Source organism: Coenobita brevimanus, chromosome 55, assembly GCF_032717465.1.
Source record: "Coenobita brevimanus isolate Jiangsu-jjx chromosome 55, ASM3271746v2, whole genome shotgun sequence".
Classification (NCBI taxonomy): domain Eukaryota; kingdom Metazoa; phylum Arthropoda; class Malacostraca; order Decapoda; family Coenobitidae; genus Coenobita; species Coenobita brevimanus.
Window position 1 is genome coordinate 61,071,172 of NC_137008.1, and position 24,773 is coordinate 61,095,944.

Consider the following 24,773-nt stretch of genomic DNA (forward strand, 5'->3'; position numbering starts at 1 on the left):
GACAACACCACCACCACCCACCCCTGCCATGACAACAGAGCCACCCTCCACCCTGCTGCCATGAGAGAGATGGGGGGGGGTGCTTAATTTCTCATCTCTTCCTAGGTTGCTACATTAAACTCATTTTAACTAAGAAACCATCATGCCAGAAACACTTGAAGCCATATCCTAAGCACAAACGAAGGATCTACAAAAGCAAAGGGATTAATGAATGGCATATCTAACCGCTCTAGTGCGAAGAGTCTCCCGTATACCGTATAAATAAAACAGTCTACGGTGTCAGGGATAAACTTAAAAAGACTCCCAGCATCAGTAACTAAGCGTGGCAAGTTTCAGCCTTTAGTCCGCTAGGATTTCACTTGGTGTAAAAATATCGTCTGTTTTTTTCTAGCGTGATTTTGTTTTATTTTATGGTTTTGCTTAAAGCAACTTTCTGTTTCCTTAAACCGATCTGTTTTTGTCTGTATATTTTGTTTTCTTCCCGTCGTACTGGGGGCATTGCACACTATCCTCCGTGGCTGTGTAGTGTTTACCTGAATGAAATACCCAAGTGCATTCATAGTGACATTAGGATTATATTTATGATACCATATTCGTTGTATTAAGTAAATTTGCCATGTTCTTCACCGAGTATTTTTTTCGAGACAGTTTTGTATTAGGATTTCAGTCGGGTCGAAGAAAAATCGACTAATATTTGTTTGATTTTGTGTGATTACTGTTTTGGTGTTGATTCATTCCGCCTTCTGCCTCCCAAGACCTTCTCGCCATATTGTGTTTTGTTTCTGTTCGTCTTATCTGTGGCCTTTGCTTTTGCCTTGTATGCCTAAATAAAATAATACCTAAATGTAGTTACTCCAGCGAAAGTTATATTCACTGTATTAAGTTCGCAGTACTAGATAGTATTTGCCTTGTTGTTTATAAAGGGTAGTAATCGAGACATTTATAACCTTTAGACGGCCATGATTTTACTCAGTTTAGAAATACATTTTTTTTTTTAGTTCACATATAACCGGTTTTGCTTTGATATAGTTTAAAAGTGACCTTAAATATCTTTCACAACGCTGGGATATCTCTCTTCTATAGTATATCTCTTGTTATTATCTTGAATTAGTATTGACTATTTCTGGCTTTAATTCAGAATGTTCTCTAGCACGCTAAGCCCTCCTGCCTCTGTCTTCATACTGTGTTTCTCCTCGTGATAGCGGAGGCATTTTCCATCATCCTCTGTGCAGTTTGCTGTTGACCTGAGTATAATACCAAAGTTCAGTATACCTGTGAAAATGCGGTATACCAGTGAAAGGGTTGGCCCAATCATGGTAAATCTTGATATATTGAAGGCTAGGATTTGTGTCAGGCCATCATCGTGTGGTTGTATTGTGGAAAATAAAAAATCCACGAGCTTCCATAGTGACAAAGAGTAAAATCCGCCCTGTTGTTTGCCATGGGTGAAGTATTTGCCACTGACTTTGAGATTATATATAAATACTACGCTTGGTTCTCATTCAAGCCGCTTCCTGCCTCCCCAAACTCTCCAGCCTCTGTCCCTGTGTTTTGTTTCCCTTCATCCTACCGGAGGCATTTCCCGCTGTTCTCCTTTTGATCTCCTGTGCCTGTCTGTTGGTAGTCTAAATAAGAATAACTAATTGCAGATATAACTGCGAAAGAGTTGAATTCGCTGCGTTAAGTTCTCTGTATTGTATTCAGTTGGCAGATTGTTTTCCAGGCATAATAATAGTCTTTTTTTTTACCTTTAGTCCTCGATTATTTCACTCTTATATAGTATCCTCTGCGTTTCACTTGATTTTGTATGCTATATCTTTTTGTTTTGATTCAAGCTGCTTTCTGCCTCCCCAAACCCTTCTGTCTGTGTCTCCATATTTTGTTTCTCTCCGTCTCACCGGGGCATCTCCCTTTATCCTCTGGGCCCGTCTCGTGGGAACCTGACAATAATACACGAGTGCAGGTATAGAAAGGAAAGATATTGCATACAGTATACTAAAGGCGCTAAATTAACTCAAGATCGTTTGTTCTTTATCGAGACTGTGTTCATCCATCAGACCGCTAGGATGTTATTCGGCTTAAAATTTATCGTTTGTTTTATCCTGATTTTGTGCGATTTTTTTCCTGGTTTTCCATCTGCTTTTAGCCTCCCCTAGTCTTCTATGTCTTGTTTCTCTTTGTCTGACTGAAGGCATTTGCAATTTTTCTCTGTGCCTGACTAAAATACGTTATAAAAGGAAAAGACTTACCTTGCATCGAAATAGCCCTTTACCCGTTTAACTCGGAGTTACTTTTAATTTTTCGGTATATTGTAGCAACCTCAAGACGTTTTTATTAATTTAGGACAGACGTCTTATACTGAAGAGAATAATGACGCCACAGCTAATCCCTTCCGTTGGAAAAGTGCCTCCTAAGCTGAAGTATTGCGAAGACTTTGATGTACTGTATGAATTCTGTGACGCCTGTTTTTCCTTCAAGCACCCATCTGTCTTAGTTTTTTTCTGTCTCTCTTTTCCAGCCGTCTCAGTGGAAACATGTCCCTTCATAGTTAGTTCCTCTGGTGTTAGCCTGAATAAAACACCAACCTGTGTCCATTGCAGTCAGAGAGTCACATGAAATAGTTTTAATTCTGTCAGCCAGATATGGTCACGCCAAAGCTACAGTAGATGTCACAGTTCTGTTTAGCAAGAGTAAAATGAAAATGAATTCTTCGGACTGATGGAATTAACGGAGAGTGTTCTGGCGCATCCATCCCGGGGTGACCTTATTTGAGCTGAGTAAAGGCGTCTGACAGTAGCAAGAGGTAAATGAAATAGATGTCAAACGGCTGTAGGGCTAACCTTTGGACCTGTACGATTTCTTTCACCAGCAAACCATTCTCTGATGTCAGCCTGAATAGCAGACGTTCTAGGTGGGTGATGGTAGTATGTCGCTTCATGTGTTTGTTTATATTCACACCCTGTTCGTTGATACTGATGACATACGAATATATAGACTATGATACACACGTATAGCAGTTACAACAATGCCACTTTCATGTGCTGTCCTCTCACTGCAGACACCCCTTCCCCAGTCGTACTTTGTTACTTGTAGATATAACTATCTCTGATAAAAGTGTTGGTCGTGCAGTGAACATTATATGAAGTGTTACAATTACACTTATTCGGACTAATATGCCTACGTGGATACTGGCAACGACAGAGTTTCATTCGCATTGATATACGTATATAATGAACGCGAAATTCATTATTTACGAATGGTTTTGAGATTTTGTATGATTTATGTGACGTCTGGGTCGTGCCAAGCTGTTTTCTGTCCCCATGTTCTCATTGTGTACTTGCATCTGTCTTGGTGGAGGCATTTAATTATATACTGCGTGTGTCGTAGAGTATAGTGCTCTTGCATACAAATATCTCAATATAAAAGCCTAATGGATTTTTTTATCTACTTCCTGAAAGGTTTTCCCTCAACAGGAAGTAGTCTAATGTTAGGTCTGGGAAATAACTAAGTGCATCCTGACAGCGAGGTGGTTAAATTGTGTATATAGAAGTATCTGCGTACGGGTTTTTTAAAGGTTTTGTATGATTCTTGATACGCCTGGTTTTGTTTCAGGCTGCTCTCTCTCTCTCTCTCTCTCTCTCTCTCTCTCTCTCTCTCTCTCTCTCTCTCTCTCTCTCTCTCTCTCTCTCTCTCTCTCTCTCTCTCTCTCTCTCTCTCTCTCTCTCTCTCGATGTTTTGTGTGTCTTCTTGCAGTCGTCTTAGTGGAGGTATTTCTTTTTATCCTGTGTGTGTGGCTGTGACCTTTTCCTTCAAGCTCTCGTGTCTTGTGCAGTTTACAAGCAGTGCATGTTCCCAGATGACTGCACTCGCTTTCTCGGGCCGTGCGTGCGTCTGTGTGTGTGGTGGGGGCATGGGGAGGTGGGGAGTATGTGTGTGTGTGTGTGTGTGTGTGTGTGTGTGTGTGTGTGCGTGTACCCATCTCAGCGTTCACAACAGGACAACAGAACGCGAACCGTATAATCTCATCGCTCGCCCCCTGCCAACCAACCCACACACAGCCACATGAAATTTTTACCTGCCGTCCCTTCTCCCTTGCTGGCCACTCCATTTTCATTCGTAAAACCTTAATATTATATGGGTGGACTTCCAGGTGGCGGCTGTGACAAGGGAATCAGTGTTGGCGGGAGGTGGCGCACGAGAATGAGAGAAATGGGGACGGCGGAGGGGAAACAAGAGGGGTAATTTAGATGGCGAAGGGATGGGTTTCAGAGACAGAAGCGCGGAGAGAGAGAGAGAGAGAGAGAGATGTAGGGGAGAGAAGGGTGGAGATAGGGGTGAGAGGTGAGAGAGAGGAGATGGAAGGGGGAAGGGGAAGTGGGGGAGGGGGATCTCCAGCTCCGTGCTACCTAGGTTGTGTATTGATCTCTGGAGAGCTGCGTGATCTCTCTCTCTCTCTCTCTCTCTCTCTCTCACACACACACACACACACACACACACACACACACACACACACACACACACACACACACACACACACACACACACATTTTTTATCATTTTGGAGTTCCCCTTTATGTTTTTCTGTTTTCAAGTGTATACTGTTGAATCTCTCTCTCTCTCTCTCTCTCTCTCTCTCTCTCTCTCTCTCTCTCTAATTCTCACCTTCTCATTTTTTTCTCCCTCTGTCGTAATAATTCATTTCCCGTATCTCTCTCTCGCTCATTCATTTTTCATCTCCCTCCCTTTCTCATTCTTCTTTTTCATTTTTTTTCCCCTTTCTCATACTCACTCCTTTTTCATCTTTCTTCCTTTTTTCGTTTTTCACCCTCTTCTTATACTCATTCTTTTTTTTCATTTTTCTCCCTTTCACAGACTTATTCTTTTTGTATCTTTATCCCAATGTCCTTTTTCGTCCTTTCTCATACTCATTCCTTTTTCATCTTTCATTCTCCTTCATTTTTCTCCCTTTCTCGTCTTTCCTACTTTTTCATTTTCTTCCCTTTCTCCTCGTTTCTTCCTTTTTCATTTTTCTTCCTCTCTCCTGTTTTTTTTTCTTTTTAAACTTTCTCTTTCTCGTACTCATTCGTGTTTCATCTGTCTGCTTTTCTTCCTTCTTTCTCCCTTTCTCATACTCATTCCTGTTTCATTTTCTTTTTTACATTGTCACTTTGGCTACTCTTTCTCTCACATTTTCTGTTATTTTCACTTTCTTACACGTATTTTTACACTCGTGCTTCTTGTCTCTCACTCACATGCTCACAGTTTTTGATGTCTCTCTTTCTCACACACTCATTCTCACTTTCGTTCTGTTATATTCTTGTGTTTGGGTCTTATCCGTAGGTGGGCAAGTAAGTCATGATGATGATGATGGTGATGATGATGATGATGATGGTGATGATGATGATGATGATGAATCTTTTCCACTTTTTCATATTCATTCTCATCTATTCGTTTATCTTCACTTTTTTTGCTCAGTCTCAGCAATATTTGGGTGTTGGCACTACCTCACTGTATTCGGGTGTTGGCACGACCTCACTGTATTATGGTGTAGCACAACGTTACTGTATTTGTGTCAGAGTGACCTTGAGCTGAGAAGTGCCTGTGTGTTGTTTGGGGCGCTGCCAGGGCAGATTTCGGGCCGGTCGATGCTCAAAGTGTTGCTGTCTTTACTCCCTCTTGATGCACGATGCAGTGGTAGGGCGAGCACTGTACACGTTCAGTGATGTTGCGCGCGCGCGCACACGAGAGAGAGAGAGAGAGAGAGAGAGAGAGAGAGAGAGAGAGAGGGGGGAACTTAATTTGTGTGCGTGTATCGTTTGTGTGTCTGTGTGTGTGTGTGTGTGTGTGTGTGTGTGTATATATATATATATTTATTTATTTATTTATTTTTATATTTATATTTATATTTATGTATTTATTTATTTATATATACAATACATCCATTCCCATATAGAGACCGACTTGCGCCTCCGATAGCATTATGATAAAATAATCTTTAGTTACTTCTTGGTGATACGATCCCTCCTGATTAAGCCAAGGTGTTCTCAACCACAATATACCACTTCAGTCCTGTGTTTTCTCTTCCACGCGCGCCTCTCACCCTCCTTGATGTTCACACCTTTGTAATTCAAAGCCTCTTTCATACCATCCTTCCATCTTCTCCCTGGCATCCCTCTTCTTCACTTCCATCCGATCTGTATGTCTTTATCAATCTCTCATCACCCATTCTTTACATAGTACCATGCCTCTTTAACACACCAGGGTCATATCTTATTATCACACTGGAGTACCACTTCTCTTGCAGTGTAATTTTTCATTGTCAGACCATCACAACTCACACATAGGCCTTACACAGTCCCCACCACTGTGCCCTCATGGATTATCTTATATTCATTTACCACAATAAAATGATGTCTCAGTACATGAATGTATCAAATTTTGGCCAGCACATCCCCATATTCACTTGAACAGAAACTTGTTCCTCCCTACACACCCTCCTCAGTGACTCAAACACTTCTGCCCCTTTTTCTCTCTTATAGGCTGCTTCAGGACCTTGAGTTCGGTCTCCTGTTATGTCTGCCCACAAGTATGTGAATTATCTTGTAGTATTGTGCTCTGTTTCATTGCTGTGAGTTTCTCACATTCACTTTCAGTTTCCGTCTCTCACAAGCTATTCTGAATTCAGAGACGAAATACTGAATTTTGTTATCTAAGTCTGCAGCCAGAGGTGTGACATCTGGAACAACACTTACTTCCCAGTCACTTCTTTAACCTACCCCTCTCCTCAGCATCCTACCTCGCTTACCAACTTATCCCTGAACAGAATGAACAGCCATTAAGACAGGATAAGGGTATGTCTCCTACGCAACCGCACCTTTAATCTATCAAGGGGCTTAACCATTTTCCCGGATAAGCAATTCACCATAGCTCTTATAAGAAATATATTTTTCCCACACCACACTGTGGGCTAGGCACGGTCTCTTTCCAGGAGGAGGAGGAGGAGGAACAGAATAGAAGTTTGTTAAAAAGCGTTGCCTAGCAATCGTTGCAGATAACTTTTAGGGCTAACTATGGTATTTGTTACGGTAGTATTTTTAAGGCCAAGTATGGTTTTATTTGCGCTTCCTCTGACTCAAGATTTTTCATCGAGTCTTTCCTGTGGAATGGGGCTCCCCATTTTGGGTGTGGGTGTGGGTGTGTGCCTATTTCGTATTTTTTCACATTATTATTCACTCTGATTTGGCTATAAAGTGTTTGGTAACTGTATGATTGGACATGGAGTTTTTAAAACAGTCCAGTGTAACAGTTTAAGCTCAAGAATATGTGGAAACATCAAACCTGAACCATGTGGCGTGTAACGGGGCCATATCGGAGTGGTGCATGGCAGTAAACCCCAGAGGTCTTTGTTGTCGAGGGCTGGCACACTCAGGTTTTATTGCCTCAAACTCACCGTCGTGTGTATAAGTAGTAATGCCAGAATGAGGCATTATTACGACATTTATTCACAGAGAACGGTGTTCAGTCTTAAATTTGCGGCATTTTGTGTTTCAGTATTTATGAAATGTGATAGTTTGTTTAAAAATACAATGGCCTAAATACTTCAGTGGACGAGGGATACTGCAAGAATTTTATTCAAACACCAAAGCGATTACATCCATGTCAGAAAAAAATCCTTGAGCCGGAGACCCAAGGATCATCTCCATTAAGAATAATATTGGCAACGGTCAGTATTTCTGGTGTGTGTGTGTGTGTGTGTGTGTGTGTGTGTGTGTGTGTGTGTGTGTGTGTGTGTGTGTGTGTGTGTGTGTGTGTGTGACCTGTTGTATATGTATACTTTTATTATTTCTCACTTTGTACCCACTGCAAAAACATGCGAAGTAAATCTTCGGTAAAGCCATGCCAGATTTCATTATAAATGTGAAGCGAGAAGGCGCAACTTTATGTAGACACGTAAGATCTAAAGACCACATAAGTTTTGACATATTAAGTTTTGTATTCACTTTCGTTTTACTTTACTTGCTTTTATTTTTATCAGAGTTCGTGTTTTGTAAAGCAAATACATTGAAAGTGTTGGTACTTTTGATTGTACGAACTTGGTTCGGTTTTCTTCCCTGATACATCTTTTTCCGCCCAAGGACATCACGTATATTATTTGTGCTGTTTTCATGCCATTGTACGAGTATTCAGCTTAGGAGAGAGATTTCTAGCTAAAGGAATAAGATGTAATCTATATTATTATGATCCGATTTCTTTATGTTTGTCTGTTACCATAATACAGCAAAAATGGCGCAACATAGCACAATATTTGTTAGATCAAGGTACGGTTAAAATTCTCTAACTTGAAGAATAAATCTATTTCCAGTCTAGTCGGGCCACCGGTTCCCGAGCTATGACTCATTTCTCGCCTTTTGCATCAAATTTAGTATTTGCTTTTAGTGGAGGGGATGGATTCGTTCTTGGTCCGACACTGAAATTACCAGCATGACAGAAGAGAGAAGAATGACGTGTTTGATGTATTATCACTCTCTCGCCTCTCCTTCCTCCCTCCGCATACTTCTAAAATTGTATACTGAAATACGTATAATAGCAAACGTTATTATCCTGTAAGAAACGGAACCTAAAGGTGAATGTAGGGAAGAGTAAAGTGATGGTCTTTGAGAGAGGTGAAGTCAGTGAATGTACAGCGAGGTTGGATGGTGAGGAATTGGAAAGTGTGAGTACGTTTAAGTATTTGGGTAGTGTGATGAGTAAGGATGGAGGTTTGGAGGGTGAAGTGCTTGAAAGGGTACAGCAGGGAAGAAAGGTTGCTGGTTCCTTGAAAGCAGTGATAAGAAACAGGGAAGTGAGCATGGAAGTAAAAAAGTTACTACATGACAGTATTGTGATACCAACTCTAACATACGGAAGTGAAGCTTGGACATTGTTGGAAGGACACAAGTCAAGAGTGAGAGCAGTGGAAATGAGTTATTTAAGAGGAGCCTGTGGAGTCACGTGGAGAGACAGGCTGACGAATGAGGATATAAAGGAGCGTTGTGGTGTGGATGTGGATGTGATAGGAAGCGTTGTGAGGAACACACTGAGGTGGTTTGGCCATGTGGAGAGGATGGAGGGTGAAAGACTGACGAAGAGAGTGTATGTGAGTGAGGTGGAGGGTGGAAGAGGGAGGGGGAGACCGAGGATGAGATGGAGGGATGGGGTGGAGAGGTATATGAGAGAGGGGTGTGTGAGTTGGGAGCAGGGCAGTGAAATGGCGGGGGACAGGGCGACTTGGAGGCGATTTGTTTGTGGCCACCCCAAACGGGATTGAGGCGTCTGGCAATAGATCTCTCTCTTTCTCTCTCTCTCTCTCTCTCTCTCACCGTCCTAAGAGTGAGCGAGGGAGGGATGAATGGAGGGTGTGTGCGTGCGTGCGTGCGTGTTAGCGGCGTGAGGATGTTTGAGCACGGTGTTTAAAGTAGCGAGAGCAGAACACTATAGGCGGACATTAAAGCGACTCCGGCTGGCTTACACACACACACACACACACACACACACACACACACACACACACACACACACACACACACACACACACACACACACACAAATAAAAGATAAATGATACATACATACATGCATACTTATTATGTACATGTAATATTTTTTTCAGTATGTATGCTCTGACACACATGAAAATATACACACACAGTCATGTTAGTGGACTCTGGAATATTTCTTCCCTTATCACAAGCACTCAGCACCCGTCTCTCTACCCAGTCTCATCCATTTTCTGTCTGTCTGCTGCGGGAGTTTGTCGATATTCACATCCCGCCATATACACAACCTACGACCTTATATATTTTAAGTACAGTGAGTCTAAGCATCAAAAAACGGAACTTGATTCTGGCTTTTTTTTTTTTACATTTTATTTCTGAAGGGGTGTAGAGGTTTTGACTCCTTTCCTCATAAAAGTTCATCATCATCATCATCATCATCATCATCATCATCATCATCATCACGACCCTTTTTCCCACCTAAAGATGGAGTGAGGTAGGATCCAGAAACAAGGAAGGAAAATTTACACAAGTGGCAAGACTATTAATAGCAAGTGACGGGTGGGATATATATACAAGATTCCTTCACCTTGAACCACCAGCAGCGGCAGCTCTCGTGATCACGCTGCTAATCAACATATCACCTTTACGGCACAGCTACGACACTCACACACACACACACACACACACACACACACACACACACACACACACACACACACACACACACACACACACACACACACACACACACCAACTGGGTCATGCACACGTGGTCGAGAAGTTGGGGGTTGGGGGGAGGGGTATGGAGGGGGTGGAGGCTTGAAGCAGGATAGGGGAGGGGGCGGGGATGGTGGTGATGGTGGGATGGTGAGTTTTGAGACGGGGAGAAGAGCAGCGGAGTGTTTGGGATGGGGTGAGGGATAGAGAGGCAGTGTAATAGCAATGGTGGTAGTGGTGGTGAATAAAGCAGCGTGGTGTTTATGGTGTTAGTGATAGAATGGAGGTTGAAGTGCGGTGTTGTGATGTTGGTGGCGACGATGGTAGTGGTGGTGATGGTGGTGGCGGTGGTAGAGATAGTGTGGTGGAGGTGGTGATGGCTAGGTTGTCACTAACTCACCTTCAAGGGTAGACTTAACCAGAGATGACAGCGTCGTTCCACGGATCCTCACGCTGGTACGGCACAGTTGTTGTCACTTACTCTCAATTTAAGGGCATCATTATACTGTAGAACATTGTCTATTGATTAGGGCAACTGTTGTAGCCAAGGGTTTTATCATCATCATCTTCAACAACAACAGCAACAGCAACAACATGATCCTGACCCAGTTTTTCTGTGTTTGCAATGAGGTGTGTAGGATCCAAAAATAGGAAACGGAAAACTCAGAAGTGTAGGAGAAATTGAAGTAGAATTAATTTCAGACAGAGCTAAAAATGAACGTCTGACCTTTTTAGGATATTTTCCACGAAGTGAATTTCAAACCGCCAGCCTTGCCACTAAAACATGAGGAAAACTTAAATTATTACGCTAGAAATATGACGTCCGCGTCTCTGTACCAAAATATGAATTAATGTATATTCAGAGACGCACGTGGACTTTAAGAATAATTTGCGTCATTCTTAGTGCAGTTTTTTATGCGCGTTTAAGTGTTTATATCCACGCCTCCTTCAGTTGCTTGGTTTTCGTGTTATATATATAGTCATTTCTTACCTCTTGATCACTGACCTCAGATATAGAGGCATACTGCACTTACCTTCGGAGATTTCTTAGCGCCTTTTCTTCAGCTTTTTATTTTGCATCTTGCACCGTTATAAAATCTCCTACGTGTTACTGATGCAAGCTGTATATTGTAGATATTAAACTGATGCACTGTACATAAAATACAGGGGAAAGTAAGACGTAAGTTGGAAAATACATCACTAAAGAATAGGTGCTACGAACAAAACCTCTTATGCCACCTGGAATACGGACCATAGTGTAGTGTGCATGAGGGAACTAAGAGCAAATAGAATACACCTGTCTGAGTGATGCCTTGCCCAGTGCATACGGGTCTGAATCTCTCAAAGGCGACTGATGTGATGATGTGGTGTGGTTTGGAGATGACGTGATGTGGAAGAAAGGGGTGATGTGGCCGGAGCAGAGTTCGGGAAGAAGTGGCATAGGGATGGGGTGTGTAGATGTGAGGTGAAGAGGAAGGAAGGGATGTGGCTGGAGTAAAGTATAAGGAGTGATGTGGTGGTGGAGACAGGGTGATGTGTGGAGATGATGTGAAGTAAGTAAGGATCTGGCTGGGAGCAAAGTACGGTGAGACAGTGTGGTGTGCTGTGGAGACGAAGATCAAGGATGTGACTGGAGCCGAGTAAGGCGAGATGTGCTGAACGTGAATGTGATATATAAGTAAGGGATGATGTGAGGTTAAAGGGATGTGTGTGTGTGTGTGTGTGTGTGTGTGTGTGTGTGTGTGTGTGTGTGTGTGTGTGTGTGTTCAACTTCACTAATAAGTTACCGTGACAGGAACTCCTCACTCAGTCACTCACTCACCATCCATCCCTGCTGCCCATATCATCATTAACCACTCGGGTTAATAAATGTCCGCCGCCTTCACCTGTATGTCAAGCATCCCCTTTGTTGATGCCGTGGCCTGTGGGATGAAGCGGCAAGTTGGTGGGCGTGAATGGTGAGTGGATGGATGGATGGCCCGTTTTAGCTGGCACTTTGTTGATTGCTTCTCGTGCCTGCCTCTATTTTTTCTTTCTTGTCTCCGGCTTCTACCATCCTGTTTTAGGTATTAGGGGATTTGGCTGGAATGATGATGATTGTGGTGATAATTGTAATGATTATAATGATGATGATGAGGATGGGGAGGAGAGGTGGGTGGACAGAAGATGGATGGTCTGCTTCACCGGACTGTGTTTGTAAATTGTGCTTCCCTGTTTTTGTTTTGGCCCCAGCCCTACACGTTTCCTGGATAGCATGATGATGATGATGATGGTGATCTGCTTAGTGTGTGTGTGTGCGTGTGTGTGTGTGTGTGTGTGTGTGTGTGTGTGTGTGTGTGTGTGTGTGTGTTATGAAGTCGTTCACTTCACAGTTGAGCTGACTTTGACTTTATCCGCAGACGACTGTACGAGGCACGTGAGGTTGCGGCGCCGGAGCCACGGACGGTGGAGGTGGGTAGCGTGAGGACGACGCGGGACCAGGGCGAGAGTGCAGGGTTGGAGACGGCGGCGCTGCGGGAGGAGGAGGAGCGGCGGGTGGCGATACGCATCAAGCTTTGTGGGGAGTGCGGGGCAAGGCATGTGGCCGGAACCTGCCCCTTCACGCGACCCACACACGTTTTGCCTGACACCTGCCCGCCGCCGACCCACCCGCACGACCTCCCACAGCAGAACGGCGTCATTGTAGCGCCGCCTCATCGCGAGGCGCCCGTCAACCTGTCTGGGGCTGGGGCGGGACGCGATGACGAGCGCGAGGGCGAGACTTGGCGAGATCCTCAACGGCCGGGGTCACCTTCCTGCTACGCCCGCGCCTCCCTGCCGCCCGGCCTGGCCCTGGAACGCCGCATCCTGCCCCCACCTACAGACAGCAACACGGACAGCGACAGTGACGTGGGCGTGGTGGGCGTGACGCAGGTTCCGGGGCGGCAGGTGGAGGTGGTGGTGGCCCGCGCCCCCATCACCCGGTATACCCAGCTTGGACCCGTTGTAGGTGTCACCGTCAGGGAGCGAGACATCCCCGACGACTTTTGCATGGTTAACCTGTGGGAGGTGAGTGTGTCATCCTGTCCCCTCCCTCACACAAACACCTAACAATCCATCTTCTCACTGCACTTTTACACCGCACCCTCCCGTTTTACTTACATTTATGACTCGTTCTCCACCCTCCATTAAATCCTCACACTGCTGTCATACCATATCCTAAAGTGTCCTCCTGTTGGGCTGTTACAGTATATCATTTTGTCGTATATATTAATTTTTCTCGTTACATCTTAGCACTGATCGTCTACTGTGCCCCGACGTAGAAGCATTTTCACAGCATGCCAGACACTGTCCTGCCTCTTCCTCACATACATAGCCTGTACAACCATGTTCAGGACACAGAATATCGTATGTGGAAAATATAGTTATACCGCGCTGAACTCTTTGTTTGCACCTTTCTGCATATTACGTCGAGCACCCAGCACCCGTCTAGCATTACAGGTTGACCTATCTGCCCAGCTCTCAAACGCAATTTAAACTGTACTTTCAGTCTTTCATGCACGCAGCTGGTTAACTCTGGAAGTGTCCTCGTCAGTCCGCGTTTCACACTTCCTATGATCTTCATTCAGTTAAATGCATTGTGTCCGGGCATCACGAACGGATATTAATTTTGTCTTAATTTGCTCAGCTTTCTTTGAAAGGGGCCAGAATAACTTAATGGTGGCGCTTGCGCTTCACGACCATAGGGTTGGCAGTTCGAGCCCGCATCAGGGTAGTGTGTTTCTGGTGAGAGATGTAGCGGTCTCTTCAAGGATTCCTCCTCTCCGTGCAGAGCTAGATGGTCCATTGGTCCTAGCTCGGGGGGATTTACCCCCAGCTTTCTTTGAAAGAGATAGGTTTTACAGGCTCCTATCCTTTGTTTTTCCTTGTCTGCATTAACAAGTTTGAACTCGGGGCAGTTAGTGACAGAATAGAGCCCGAATTCACAACGAAACTTAGGAGCACTTGTCTTCTGTAACTAGGATTTGTTTTTGCAGTAAGGGCAAGAGATATAGCAAGTTTCTGCCTTCTTCTCTACTTGTCCTTCCTGTAATGATCAATCTTGTGACAGCGATTGTAAGCTTGTATGCTTGTGATTCTGCGGCCAGAGCCTCTGTCATTTTAGCCAGTGCTGTCCAGTTGAAAGGCCTGGTGTGTCGCCGTATGGACCTGAGTTCAAATCATACGAGTCATACCATCTATTCATCCTCTAATCCTACCCCAGGCTGGGGGGAAGTCGTAGCCAGGGTTTCACACCGAACGATGACCTCTTGTTTAGTGTCAAGGTGGTAGTTGGAAGCTTTACAAAGCACCACGAGAAACAGTTTGCAAAAACACTGATGCCTAAGCAGTTTAGAAAAGCTCCGAATGTCTAACAATGGGTTTTCGTTCGGTGTAAAACCCGGCTGCGACCTCCTTTCAGCCATGGGTAAAGGAAGAAGATGAACAGAGACGGGACTCGCGAGTGTAGGCTATATCTTGATGTACACAACACTACATTGTTATAACTTCTGGCCCATTCTGTGCCTCCACAAACCTACAGATAGATAGAACACTTAAATCCACATACTGATATTATGCACATAACCATAATTTCACTGTGTGGTATGCGTGCTTGTTAGTGTTACCCCAACACCACAGAGAGAGTGTGTTGTACAGATGAGTATATACAGTGCCAGGTTCGTCGTAGTACTTCAGCGTAGCCCTAATAGTACAAGTAAAATAACGGAGCATACACATTTACCTGACTGATCATAATTACAGTGTATGGTCAGTAGTCTCTTACGAGGAGAGTGTAATACAAGTGAGCACATAATTATACACACCGTCAAAGTACTATAGCAGAATGTAAGCTTAGTAGTAAAGAAATGAGTGTAGTACAAGCGAGGTAGCACATCCACACGGCCCGGAGCGAATCCCTGGCCCTGTGTTGAGCACCATTATGTGTGAGAGCAACAGGGCCAGGCTGCCTTACCTCATTATTCCAGTACCTGACTCTCTCTCTCTCTCTCTGTCTATCTATAAAATATAAGGGGAAAAAAGACAGGCAGTTTTTGCACTCTTCTTCCTTCTTTTCACGATAACAAAGCATAGCATGATAAGCTTCCCGCTCGCATCAAGGTTGTATTTTTTCAGAGAGAGTAGAAAATATTGGAACGTTTCTCTCTCCATCCCATTCGTGCAATAACAAATTATAGTTTGTGATTACGACGAGCCTTTTTACGTATTTAAGGACGTATATTTGATCGCATTTTCCCTTTGACCCACCACTCCTCTCACGTTCCTCAGACCTTTGCATGTCACCACTTTGGCGCTAACAACCACCGTCTATAGCTACAGAGCTGTCTTATATAGGCCTGGTGTGATGGTGTTAACAGGAATGACTTTATGGCTTTTCGATCGCTCTTGTGATTATTAGCAAAGTCTAATTTAAGTACATGCGCGTCATCAAAGTCTTCTCTGCCCCAGCCTGTAGAGTGTAGAGGATTTCACTTACTTTCAGACAACAGACCACTTCTCTGACCACGTACCCACCATCTCTCCCTGTGTGTGTGTGGAGAGAGAGAGAGAGAGAGAGAAAGCGGAAGTGGCTTCTGAAAATATTGGTATCTTATTCTGAATAGCTTTGGAAACTTTTATGCATTTATTTTTTTCTCTGCAACTTAATCTGCATATTACACCTTGATATTCTCTTTGTATTTTATTTTCGTCTTTATGATCTAGACACTGTTTGCATCGGCGACACAGATGAGGATGTTAGGGTGTAATAGGCAAAATCGGTCACTGAGGATGAATTTATATAGAATCTAAGCCAACGAGAATACGGCCTGTGGTTGCCATGGTTACCCGCGCCAGGTGGAGGTCACTTGGAGGGAAACTGTTCACTGTGTTTCCCTCGGTTTATTATTGTAGGTTTAGGAGGCTCCCGATCGTGTATTCTGTGCTGTCAGGCTAAATTATTCTTGTGTTTAGGATGCCCCCTGGGCCCTGTTCTCTGTGGTCTTTCTTGGCCGTGGAATATTTGCGATGGCTTAGGAGGCTCCCTAGCTTTTGTTCTGTGTCGTCTCTTGGGCTCTGTTTATTCTCGGAGGTTGTGAAGGGGCTCACTGGCGCTTGTTTCTTAGCGGTTTGTTATGCACACTGCACCATAACCCCTTCAGTACCATGACTTCTTATCTAGTTGTATTCAGTTTAGAAAATACTGTGTTATGGCAGAGAGGTTAAAAACAGCCTCCATTATCCTCCTTCGCTATGAGGGGACTTACTAAACCAAATACAATCATGTTTTGATATCATGACTAAAATCCACGACATCATCGGATGGGAAGCATCCTTTAAAAAAATCTTTTTTTTTTTTTTTGACAGTTGCTGGAGCATCATAAGTAAAGATTATAACGTCCTCAGTGGGTTGTTAGAATGTTATTGCAGCTGATGTTTTCTATGAATTGAAAGTCAAACCAAGTGTCAAAGCCAGCTGACTGTTTCTCAGTAGTTGCTGTAAATTACTGGAAAAAAGATATCTGTGATGTGTAATAAGAAAAAGGATGGTGTGACAGTAGAAGGAATGAAACAGTAAATATACCTCGCAATCCTGAAAGAGTATATATTATCGTATGTGTTGTTAAACCCTCCAGCACTAGGACGTCATTTTTCCTCTTTTTTTTTTTTTTCTGGCTGCTGAACAGACCAACTTACCCGCCTTAGGAGAGCACCCTTGCAGTGGAGGGGCCAGTGAAGGCTCCATTTCGAAAAATTGCTAGTGCGGTGAATACGATCGTACAGATATGGTGAGAATGGAATACAAAGGGGGTGCTCCGGTTGATGGGGTTAAATCTTACCAATATCGACATAGTTTTCATAAATAAAAGGCATACATGAAACGACGTACTCAGTGCATGAAATATATATAGAAAAAGGAAGAGATGGGGATGGGGTAAGGAGTGAGAAATGGGGGAAAAGGGAGAAGGAGGGAGAGGAAAAGAGAAGTGAGGAAAAGGGAAGATATGGGTATTGAAAAAAAATATGGAGATGAGGGAATAAGAGAGGCATGAGGAAAGGATGGAGAAAGAACGACAAGGTAGCGAAATAAAAGAGGGAGTAGAGGTGAGTAAAAGGGGGAAGAAAAGGGAGATGACCGGACGGGGAGAAGGAGGAAGGGAGAAGTGAGTAATTGAGGAAGAAATGGGAGATGAGGAGATAAGAAGAAGAGAGAGGAAGAGATAAGGAGCTAAGAGAGGAAGGGAAAAATGAGAAAAGGGAAGAGACAGGGGAAGGGGAGAAGGAGAAATAGGAGAAAGGAAGAGAGAGCAAATGAATAAAATGAGGAAATGGTGTTTGGGTATGCTGGTCAGAAGATTGGGAGATAGTAGATGAAGTAGTGAAAGAGGAAGGGAAAAGGAGGAATTTGGAAGAAAGAAAAGAAAAGAGAGAGAGGGGGAGGGAGGAGAAGGGAACAAAAAGGGGATTGAACGAATGGAGAGAGGGAGAGAGAAGTGCGAAAGGGCGAGAGGAAAGAAAGAAAATGAGAGATAAAGAAGGAATGATAAGAAAGAAAAGAAGGGAGCAAATAAAAATATGAAATGAAGGAGTGGTGTTTGGACAGGCTGGAGAGAAGAGAGGGAGAAGGGAGTGGAAGGGAGAGATGAAAGTGAGAGAGGGAGAGAAAGTGATTAAAGGGTAGGGATAAAACGGGTAAAGAGGCACAGAGAGAAAGAGAGTGAGCGAGCAAGTGTTAGGGGCGGAAAATGACGTAGGCAGACTGGCAGTGAGAGAGAGAGAGAGTATGAAAAGGTGGGCTAATGACGTAGGTAGAGTGGTATTCAGGAGAGGCACCCAGCACATTAGACGTCCTGCCTGAGTGGTCCACCTTTCAAACCACCCTCCCTCCCTCCCTCCCCCGCTGCATTAGTGCTGTTGTCCCATCCCCTTCCTTAACCTCCACCCCCACTACCCCTTACCCACTATCCCCGTTTTCCACCTCCCTGGCCCCTTACCCCTTGCCCCACCCCCAAAGCTCTTCCCCTCTTTTCTTTCTCCTTCCCTCTGCCTTCCTTTCCTTTACCCCTCGTCCTCACCCCCACCCCTTTGCCCTTCTCTTACCCCATTCCCTCGCTTCTCATTCCTTCCCCGTTTTCAGTACCCACCTGTCCCCTTTCCTTCATCTCTCCCCTCTCTTCATTCTTTTTCTTTGTTGTTTCTTTCCTCTACCTCTTGGACCCTTCCCATCTCTTCTCTCCTCCCACCCCCTTTCCTCTTGTCTCTTCCCTTGTACTGTTATTCCCCGTCACCTTCTCTTTTCATCTCCCCTTTATCCTGCTCTCCTGTTGTCTCTTCCCTTTCCCCTTACCCCGTCTACCCCCTTCCTCCCTCTTTCCTATAGTTGCGAACATTTTCTCAATTTTGTACATGGTTCTTGGATGGCATTGACGTTTAATTGTACTGTACGCTGCTGTGATTAGATACTTTGACTTTTTCATGAACGTCTTCCTTAACGTCTCCAGATCGAGAAGTCTGTCCTAAACTGACTTAAATCATCAGTTGGTAGGATAAGTTATATGTAAAAATTACGTCATGATGCTGAAGGGGTTAATCAGTCAAACCTGTTCCTCATCCCTCCCGGCTCTCCCTTCTTTCTCCCTTCTACTATCCACCGATCTTGGCATCCACCCTTTGTAATGATCCAGCACCCTTCATCCTCATCCATACTCTCTCCAGCCCACTCACCCTCCTCTCCCTCGTTCTGTACTCCTCCGGCATCCTCCTTTACCTTTTCTGTATTCCTCGTGTTTTCCTCTTGTATTCTTCTTATTCCCCTTTCCTATATTTCTTGTATCCTGCTGTATCCTTCCCATTTCTGTTTCCTGCGTCTCCCAGCTCCTTCTTGTCCCTTTTTCTTGCATCTCCTGTGACCTTCTCTTTCCTCTTCTTTTTATATCCCTTTCCCTTTTTCCATACCTCCCTTTGCTCACATTCCTTGCCCTCCTTTCTTTTTTTTTGTCCTTCCCGCCCTCCTCACCTGTATCCCTCTTGCACCTTCCTGTATCCATCCTGTCTCCATTTTTCTGTAGCGCTTCTGTATCCCTCTTCCCTTCATCATTCCCTCTCTTGCTCACCCACCGTTATCTTCCCTTCCCTCATGGCTCTTTGGTATGTTAAAAAAAAGATAGTAATTCTGCACGTCATACACAGGCCTAATACATCATCATATTTTTCCCGTGAGGAATATCCACCTCACACCGAAAGATCAATAAAAATAAATAAATAAATAATGCAGACAGTTTAAACATATCATCCTTATCATAGAAAGAAATTATACACATCAGAATACTGTTCGGTTAATGAATAAATTGTGGATAACCTTTACACATCGTTGAATAGGAAAAATAAATAGTCTGAACGTCATAAAGATGGAAATTCATAAAAATATTTCTCGCGTTAGGAAGTACGGATGACTGTTATAAACGCACCAAAATATGATATATCTAATTCTCTCTCTCTCTCTCTCTCTCAGTACTTCAAAGCACTTGTTTCGTAATGAAGTAAATACGAGTAGTATTTTTTAATCCTCCCCCATAATAATAATAATAAAAATAATAATAATAATAATAGTCCTGGCCCTCTTTCCTATTTAGAGTGAGGCAGGATCCAGGAACAATAAAAGAGAAAATACTAAAGTGGGAGAATAATATGAACGTCGTAGAAACCAGATACTCCAATATAGTTCTTGTGTCAGTAAGTCCGGTCATCGAGGGAAAAAGAATAAAAAAAAATCTATTCTGCTAAAATAAAATATGATACAAATTCATAAATATTGTCTGCATGTCATAAAAACCAGATTATACAGTAAATTGTCCTTGCGTAAGTGCAGGTAGGCTTAATACATCACAGCGTGCGTCATGGTGGGCCGTTTTGTCGCGGGTTTAGGAGGCTCCCTGGTATAATGATGTCCTTATATTGTTCATGCTACTTCTGAACTACTATATATTGCTTATTCCTTCACTCCCATTACCTGCGTTATATTTTGTTGTTGCTTCTACCTGACGTTTTTATTCAACTTAGGAGTGACTTTTCAAGTTGGAGGAGTCAAGTAGCTTTCAGTAACCCATCCTAAGTCGTAGAAAATAGTCTAGGAAAAGGAGGAATGTACTAAAAAAATATACGTCACCGAATAGAGGGAGTTTGTTAATGGAGACTAAAAGTTGGCACACATACCTTGGGGGATCTTTTATTGTGAGGTCCAGAGCCAGACTCTCATATAAATTTACGATCACTTCCCTTTCGTAACTGAAATTTATTGAATTAGGAAGGACAAGGACAGGATCGTGCAGAATCCTCCCTTATCCTTCGTTCATCCTGGGGTAAAAACGCAAGTGAGCATTCAAGTTTGCGTATGTGCCTGGTGACTGCTGAGTGTGACATCCGTTTGTGTGTGTGTGTGTGTGTGTGTGTGTGTGTGTGTGTGTGTGTGCCCTGACTCGTGAATGGAGCGGCTTCTCAACGACCTTGTGTGAGGCGGTCCGGAGTGGGCCTCTTTAAGCTGACAAAACATAGGGTCACGTCCTGTGTTGGTGGTAGGTCTCTGCCTGACTACACCACACTACACTACACTACACTGCAACACACTACACTACAGTACGCTACATTGCACTACACTTACTACGCTGCACTACACCACACTACACCACACCACACCACACCAAACCACACCACACCACACCACACCACACCACACAGCACAGCTTCACAATACACCACGTCACCACACCCGCCGATCCTACACCCCCTATCACTGGAACTACACCACACCCGTTGCTCCAGGACATACCCAGCCGCCGCTAAATATATAATCGCTCTCTTGCCCCAATCTCACCCGTTGTTGCAGGACCAGCTTCCAAAAATATCACCACTATCTCTCACCACAGCCACACCCGCAGCTCCAGGGCCTAAAAATATCCTCGCTATCTCTCACTCCAGCCAGCCCAGGTCTAAACAAGTCGCTGCTGTCTCTCACCCTAACCACACCCGCCTGATATATCACTGCTGTCTCTCACTTCAACTTCACCCTTTGCTCAGTTGTCTAAAAATAAATTATCTCTCAGCCCCTCAGCCCTACTACACCCGCTGCTCCAGTACCTGCTGTTCTGGAAATCATCGCTGTCTCTCCCTCCGACCACACCCGTTTTTAAAAATATCATCGCTATCTCTCACCCCGACCACATCCGCATCACCAGTACTCGTTGCTAAAAATATCATCGCTATCTCTCACCTCGGCCGCGGTTACTATGGTCACGGTCACGGCCCTCACAGGGTTGGCAGAGTCCCAGTGACCTCCCCTGCACCCCGGCTCCCTACCCTCCTGTACCTTCTCATCCTCCTACTCCCGTCCACCGCCCCCTCTCCTCCTCCTCCCATGCTGCCCCCTCCCCCTCCTGCTCCCATCCTGCTCCCTCCCCCTCCCCTCCTCTTCTCTCCCCTCCCCCTCCTCTTCCTACTCCCCCATCATCCCCCTCCTCCGCCTCTCCCTCTTCTGTTCCACTTCCTTGTTGCCAGAAAGGGCCTGACCGTATCCTAGTGAACTTTGGAGGTTGCCTAGCACTTCTTTCACACCACTTTCCTTTTTTACTTAATGACACGTTAATACTTGTATGCTATTTAAACCTATTCAGACTGTGCTCTTACTATCCATTTCGCTACAGTGGCGTTAGTTTTAGTTCATTCTTGTTACTTCCAAACAGCTTTATTCCGCTTAGAAGCTGCGAACTACAGTATATATGGTTTTCATTAACCCGTTTAGTACGAGGGGTCATTCCTGAGTAGAATATTCGTAAGCTCGTCTGGAGACATCAAGAATAATACATAAAAGACATCCTTGAGGTGACCGTGTTACAAAGAACTAAATAGAAGAATATCACACGGTGTCCTTTATAACCCACCTGGGACTGGATAAATAAGTCTCGTTAGGTGTTGATTCTTTAATCATTTTATTTTGCCGTATCTTGTAAGTCTGTGTTATTTTTCGTTTGGCTGTGAAGTGCGTGTTATTAACTGTAGCAGTGAGTGGAAAAATATAAGCCAGTGATCTTATACACAGCTTAATATGATCCCTAATGCCCTTACACACGTCTCACATATACCTCACCAAATATCCTCGTATAGCCTCGTTGCAGACAATATCGATTTTTTTTTTTTTTTTTTTTTTAGTCGAATAAAAATGGCACCCCTCCATACAACTCAGCAAGTTGGGTAGGTTCCGAAGATAGCTCCGTTGTGTTTCGAAAGTCATTGTTCACTCTCTCGTTATTTATCGTTTGGTAGATTATGTGTTCGCATCTGTGTGTGACTGATTGGTTGAGACAAGTGAATAAAATGGGTGGGAGTAACACAGGAAAGAGCTAAAGTTCTATATATCTCTAATGTTTTTATATTCTATCTGAAGGTGTGCCTGTGAATTGCGAACTGTTGGAGAAATAAATTGCTTGTCTTTTCTCCCGCCCATTTTATTTTCATGTGCAATATATATATTCACACCAGTGTCACTATCAGTACAGTATGTAATTTTTGATGAGAAATTGTATGGGCTGATGGCATGTGTCGGTATCTCAAATATTTTCTTTTAGCGTCAATATCATCATCGTCATCATCATCATCATCATCATCATCGTCATTCGAAAGTCTCAATTCCCACCTGAATGATGAGATGCTGTTCTGGTTGTTGTTGATAATGCTGCTGGTCCAGACTCACTCATTATGTTTGGATAAATTGTATGTAGACTTTCTAGTGATTACCCTTTTCTGTTTCTGGATAAGGCAGCTTCCATTAAGTAATTTGTCATCATCATCATCATCATCATCATCGTCATCATCATCATCATCACCCCAACACTACCTACAGTTATGAAGTGAAACAAATGAACGTAAAAGTAGAAGAAATATCATGGATAGTAAGATAAAAAAAGAAACACGTGCCCTGGCCAAAGGTCGTACGGTTGAGGAGATAGTGAAACGTTTAACATCGTACTCGCACCCCTTTAAAGTATTTTTCGTTAGTGTCATGTGTGGGTGGGATGAAGGCCGGGGGAGGGCAGAGGCGGGGAGCTACACCCACCCCACTCACCACCCACCACCCTACCCCTCGCCAGAACCCACCACACCACACCACACCACTTACCACCTCACTCCACCACATATACCCAAGACACCATCACACTCATACCACCACAAAGTATCAGCCTCCACCACACCTCACCACATCACACCCTATCACTTCCATCACACACCACCATACCCCGCCGCCCACCATCCTCCACCATCCAACTCTCTCTCATAATGGAGATTTGTTTTAGCGGAAAGGACGAAAGGAGAGTGCAGATTGGCTTGAATTCAGGCGACTTTCTAACATGAGTTCCTCAGCTGTTTATAGACAGTTGTTAAGATTCATTGTTGAGGGAAGAGCGTAGGAAGATTCTGTATTTTCCCTTCCTTGTGGTTCCTACAAAAATAAACACACACACACACACACACACACACACACACACACACACACACACACACACACACACAGAAAGGTTAGTTGTGAAAGGAATATATTTGAAGTTTCTGAATCAAGGTCGAGGGCCGCGTGTCCTTCCGGGCTAAGACAAACTTCCGATCATTTTCAAGTCTCCACAAATATTTGTTTCTGTAAGAACAACAAGGAGAGGAGATTACAGAGAATTTCATTGACTCTTGTTCTTGATAGTAAAAAAAAAAAAGAAAGGAAAGAGAAAGAAAGAAAAAAGACCTAAATAACTCCTACGGTAAGTGTGTCAGTGAGTGAAGGTTAGGGTGGGCGTGAGGGCGGTGGGGCCAGGACTGCTTCATCTGCCTCCAACTGAGAGAGCCTCTTTAAGCGCATACTGTTGCTCCGGACCCTTCACCCCCCACCTCCCCCAATCCTTCACCCCGCTTCCTCCCTCCTCTCACATAGTCCCTACCCCCCTCCCACTCCTTCACCCTTCCTCCCCTCCCTCCTGCTCCTTCATTCCCCTCCCTTCCCCTCCCCTTTTGTTCTTTCACCCCTCTTCCTCCTCCTCTCACCCATCCGCTGCCCCTCTTCCTCCTCCTACTGCCTTCCCACATCCTCTCTCCCCCTCTCTCTCACCCTGTCTTTCCCGTATCCCCTGCCTCCTCTTTTTGCTCGTTTCTTCCGCCTCTGACCCTTCCCTTCCCCCTCCCTCTCCCCTTCTTACATCCCCTCCTGCCCCTCACCCTCCCTTCCTTCATCCCACCCCACTCGCATTCCTTCCCGTCCCTCCCGCCTCCCCCATTCCCTGATCCCCTCTCTTCTTCCTTCTCTCACTCTCTTTCTTCCCTCTCTATCTTCCCCTCCCTTTTCTCTCCCTTTCTTCCCTCCCTTCCCTTTGCGTCATTCCACTCCTCTGTCTCCTATCCCCCTGCCTTCCTTTTTCCCCTCCTCCCCTCCCTCTTCCCTTTCTCCCCCATTCTTCCTCCCTCCCCGCCCCC

The 24,773-nt window shown here is 44.3% G+C and overlaps 1 protein-coding gene and 1 pseudogene across 2 annotated transcripts in view; both read left to right on the plus strand.

The window, feature by feature from the left end:
- LOC145401345 (uncharacterized) overlaps positions 1–13,161 on the plus strand; it is a 116,416-nt pseudogene extending 103,255 nt beyond the window's left edge. The window contains exon 4 of the transcript XR_013897576.1: positions 12,653–13,161. The product of XR_013897576.1 is annotated as an uncharacterized LOC145401345 (transcript). The remainder of the gene's footprint in view (positions 1–12,652) is intronic.
- Positions 13,162–13,193: 32 nt separating this feature from the next.
- Positions 13,194–24,773, plus strand: part of LOC145401240 (uncharacterized) — a 63,418-nt gene continuing 51,838 nt past the window's right edge. Inside the window, exon 1 of the mRNA XM_080273573.1 lies at positions 13,194–13,301. Within this exon, the coding sequence (XP_080129699.1) occupies positions 13,284–13,301 (18 nt within the window). The 5' untranslated portion in view covers positions 13,194–13,283. The remainder of the gene's footprint in view (positions 13,302–24,773) is intronic.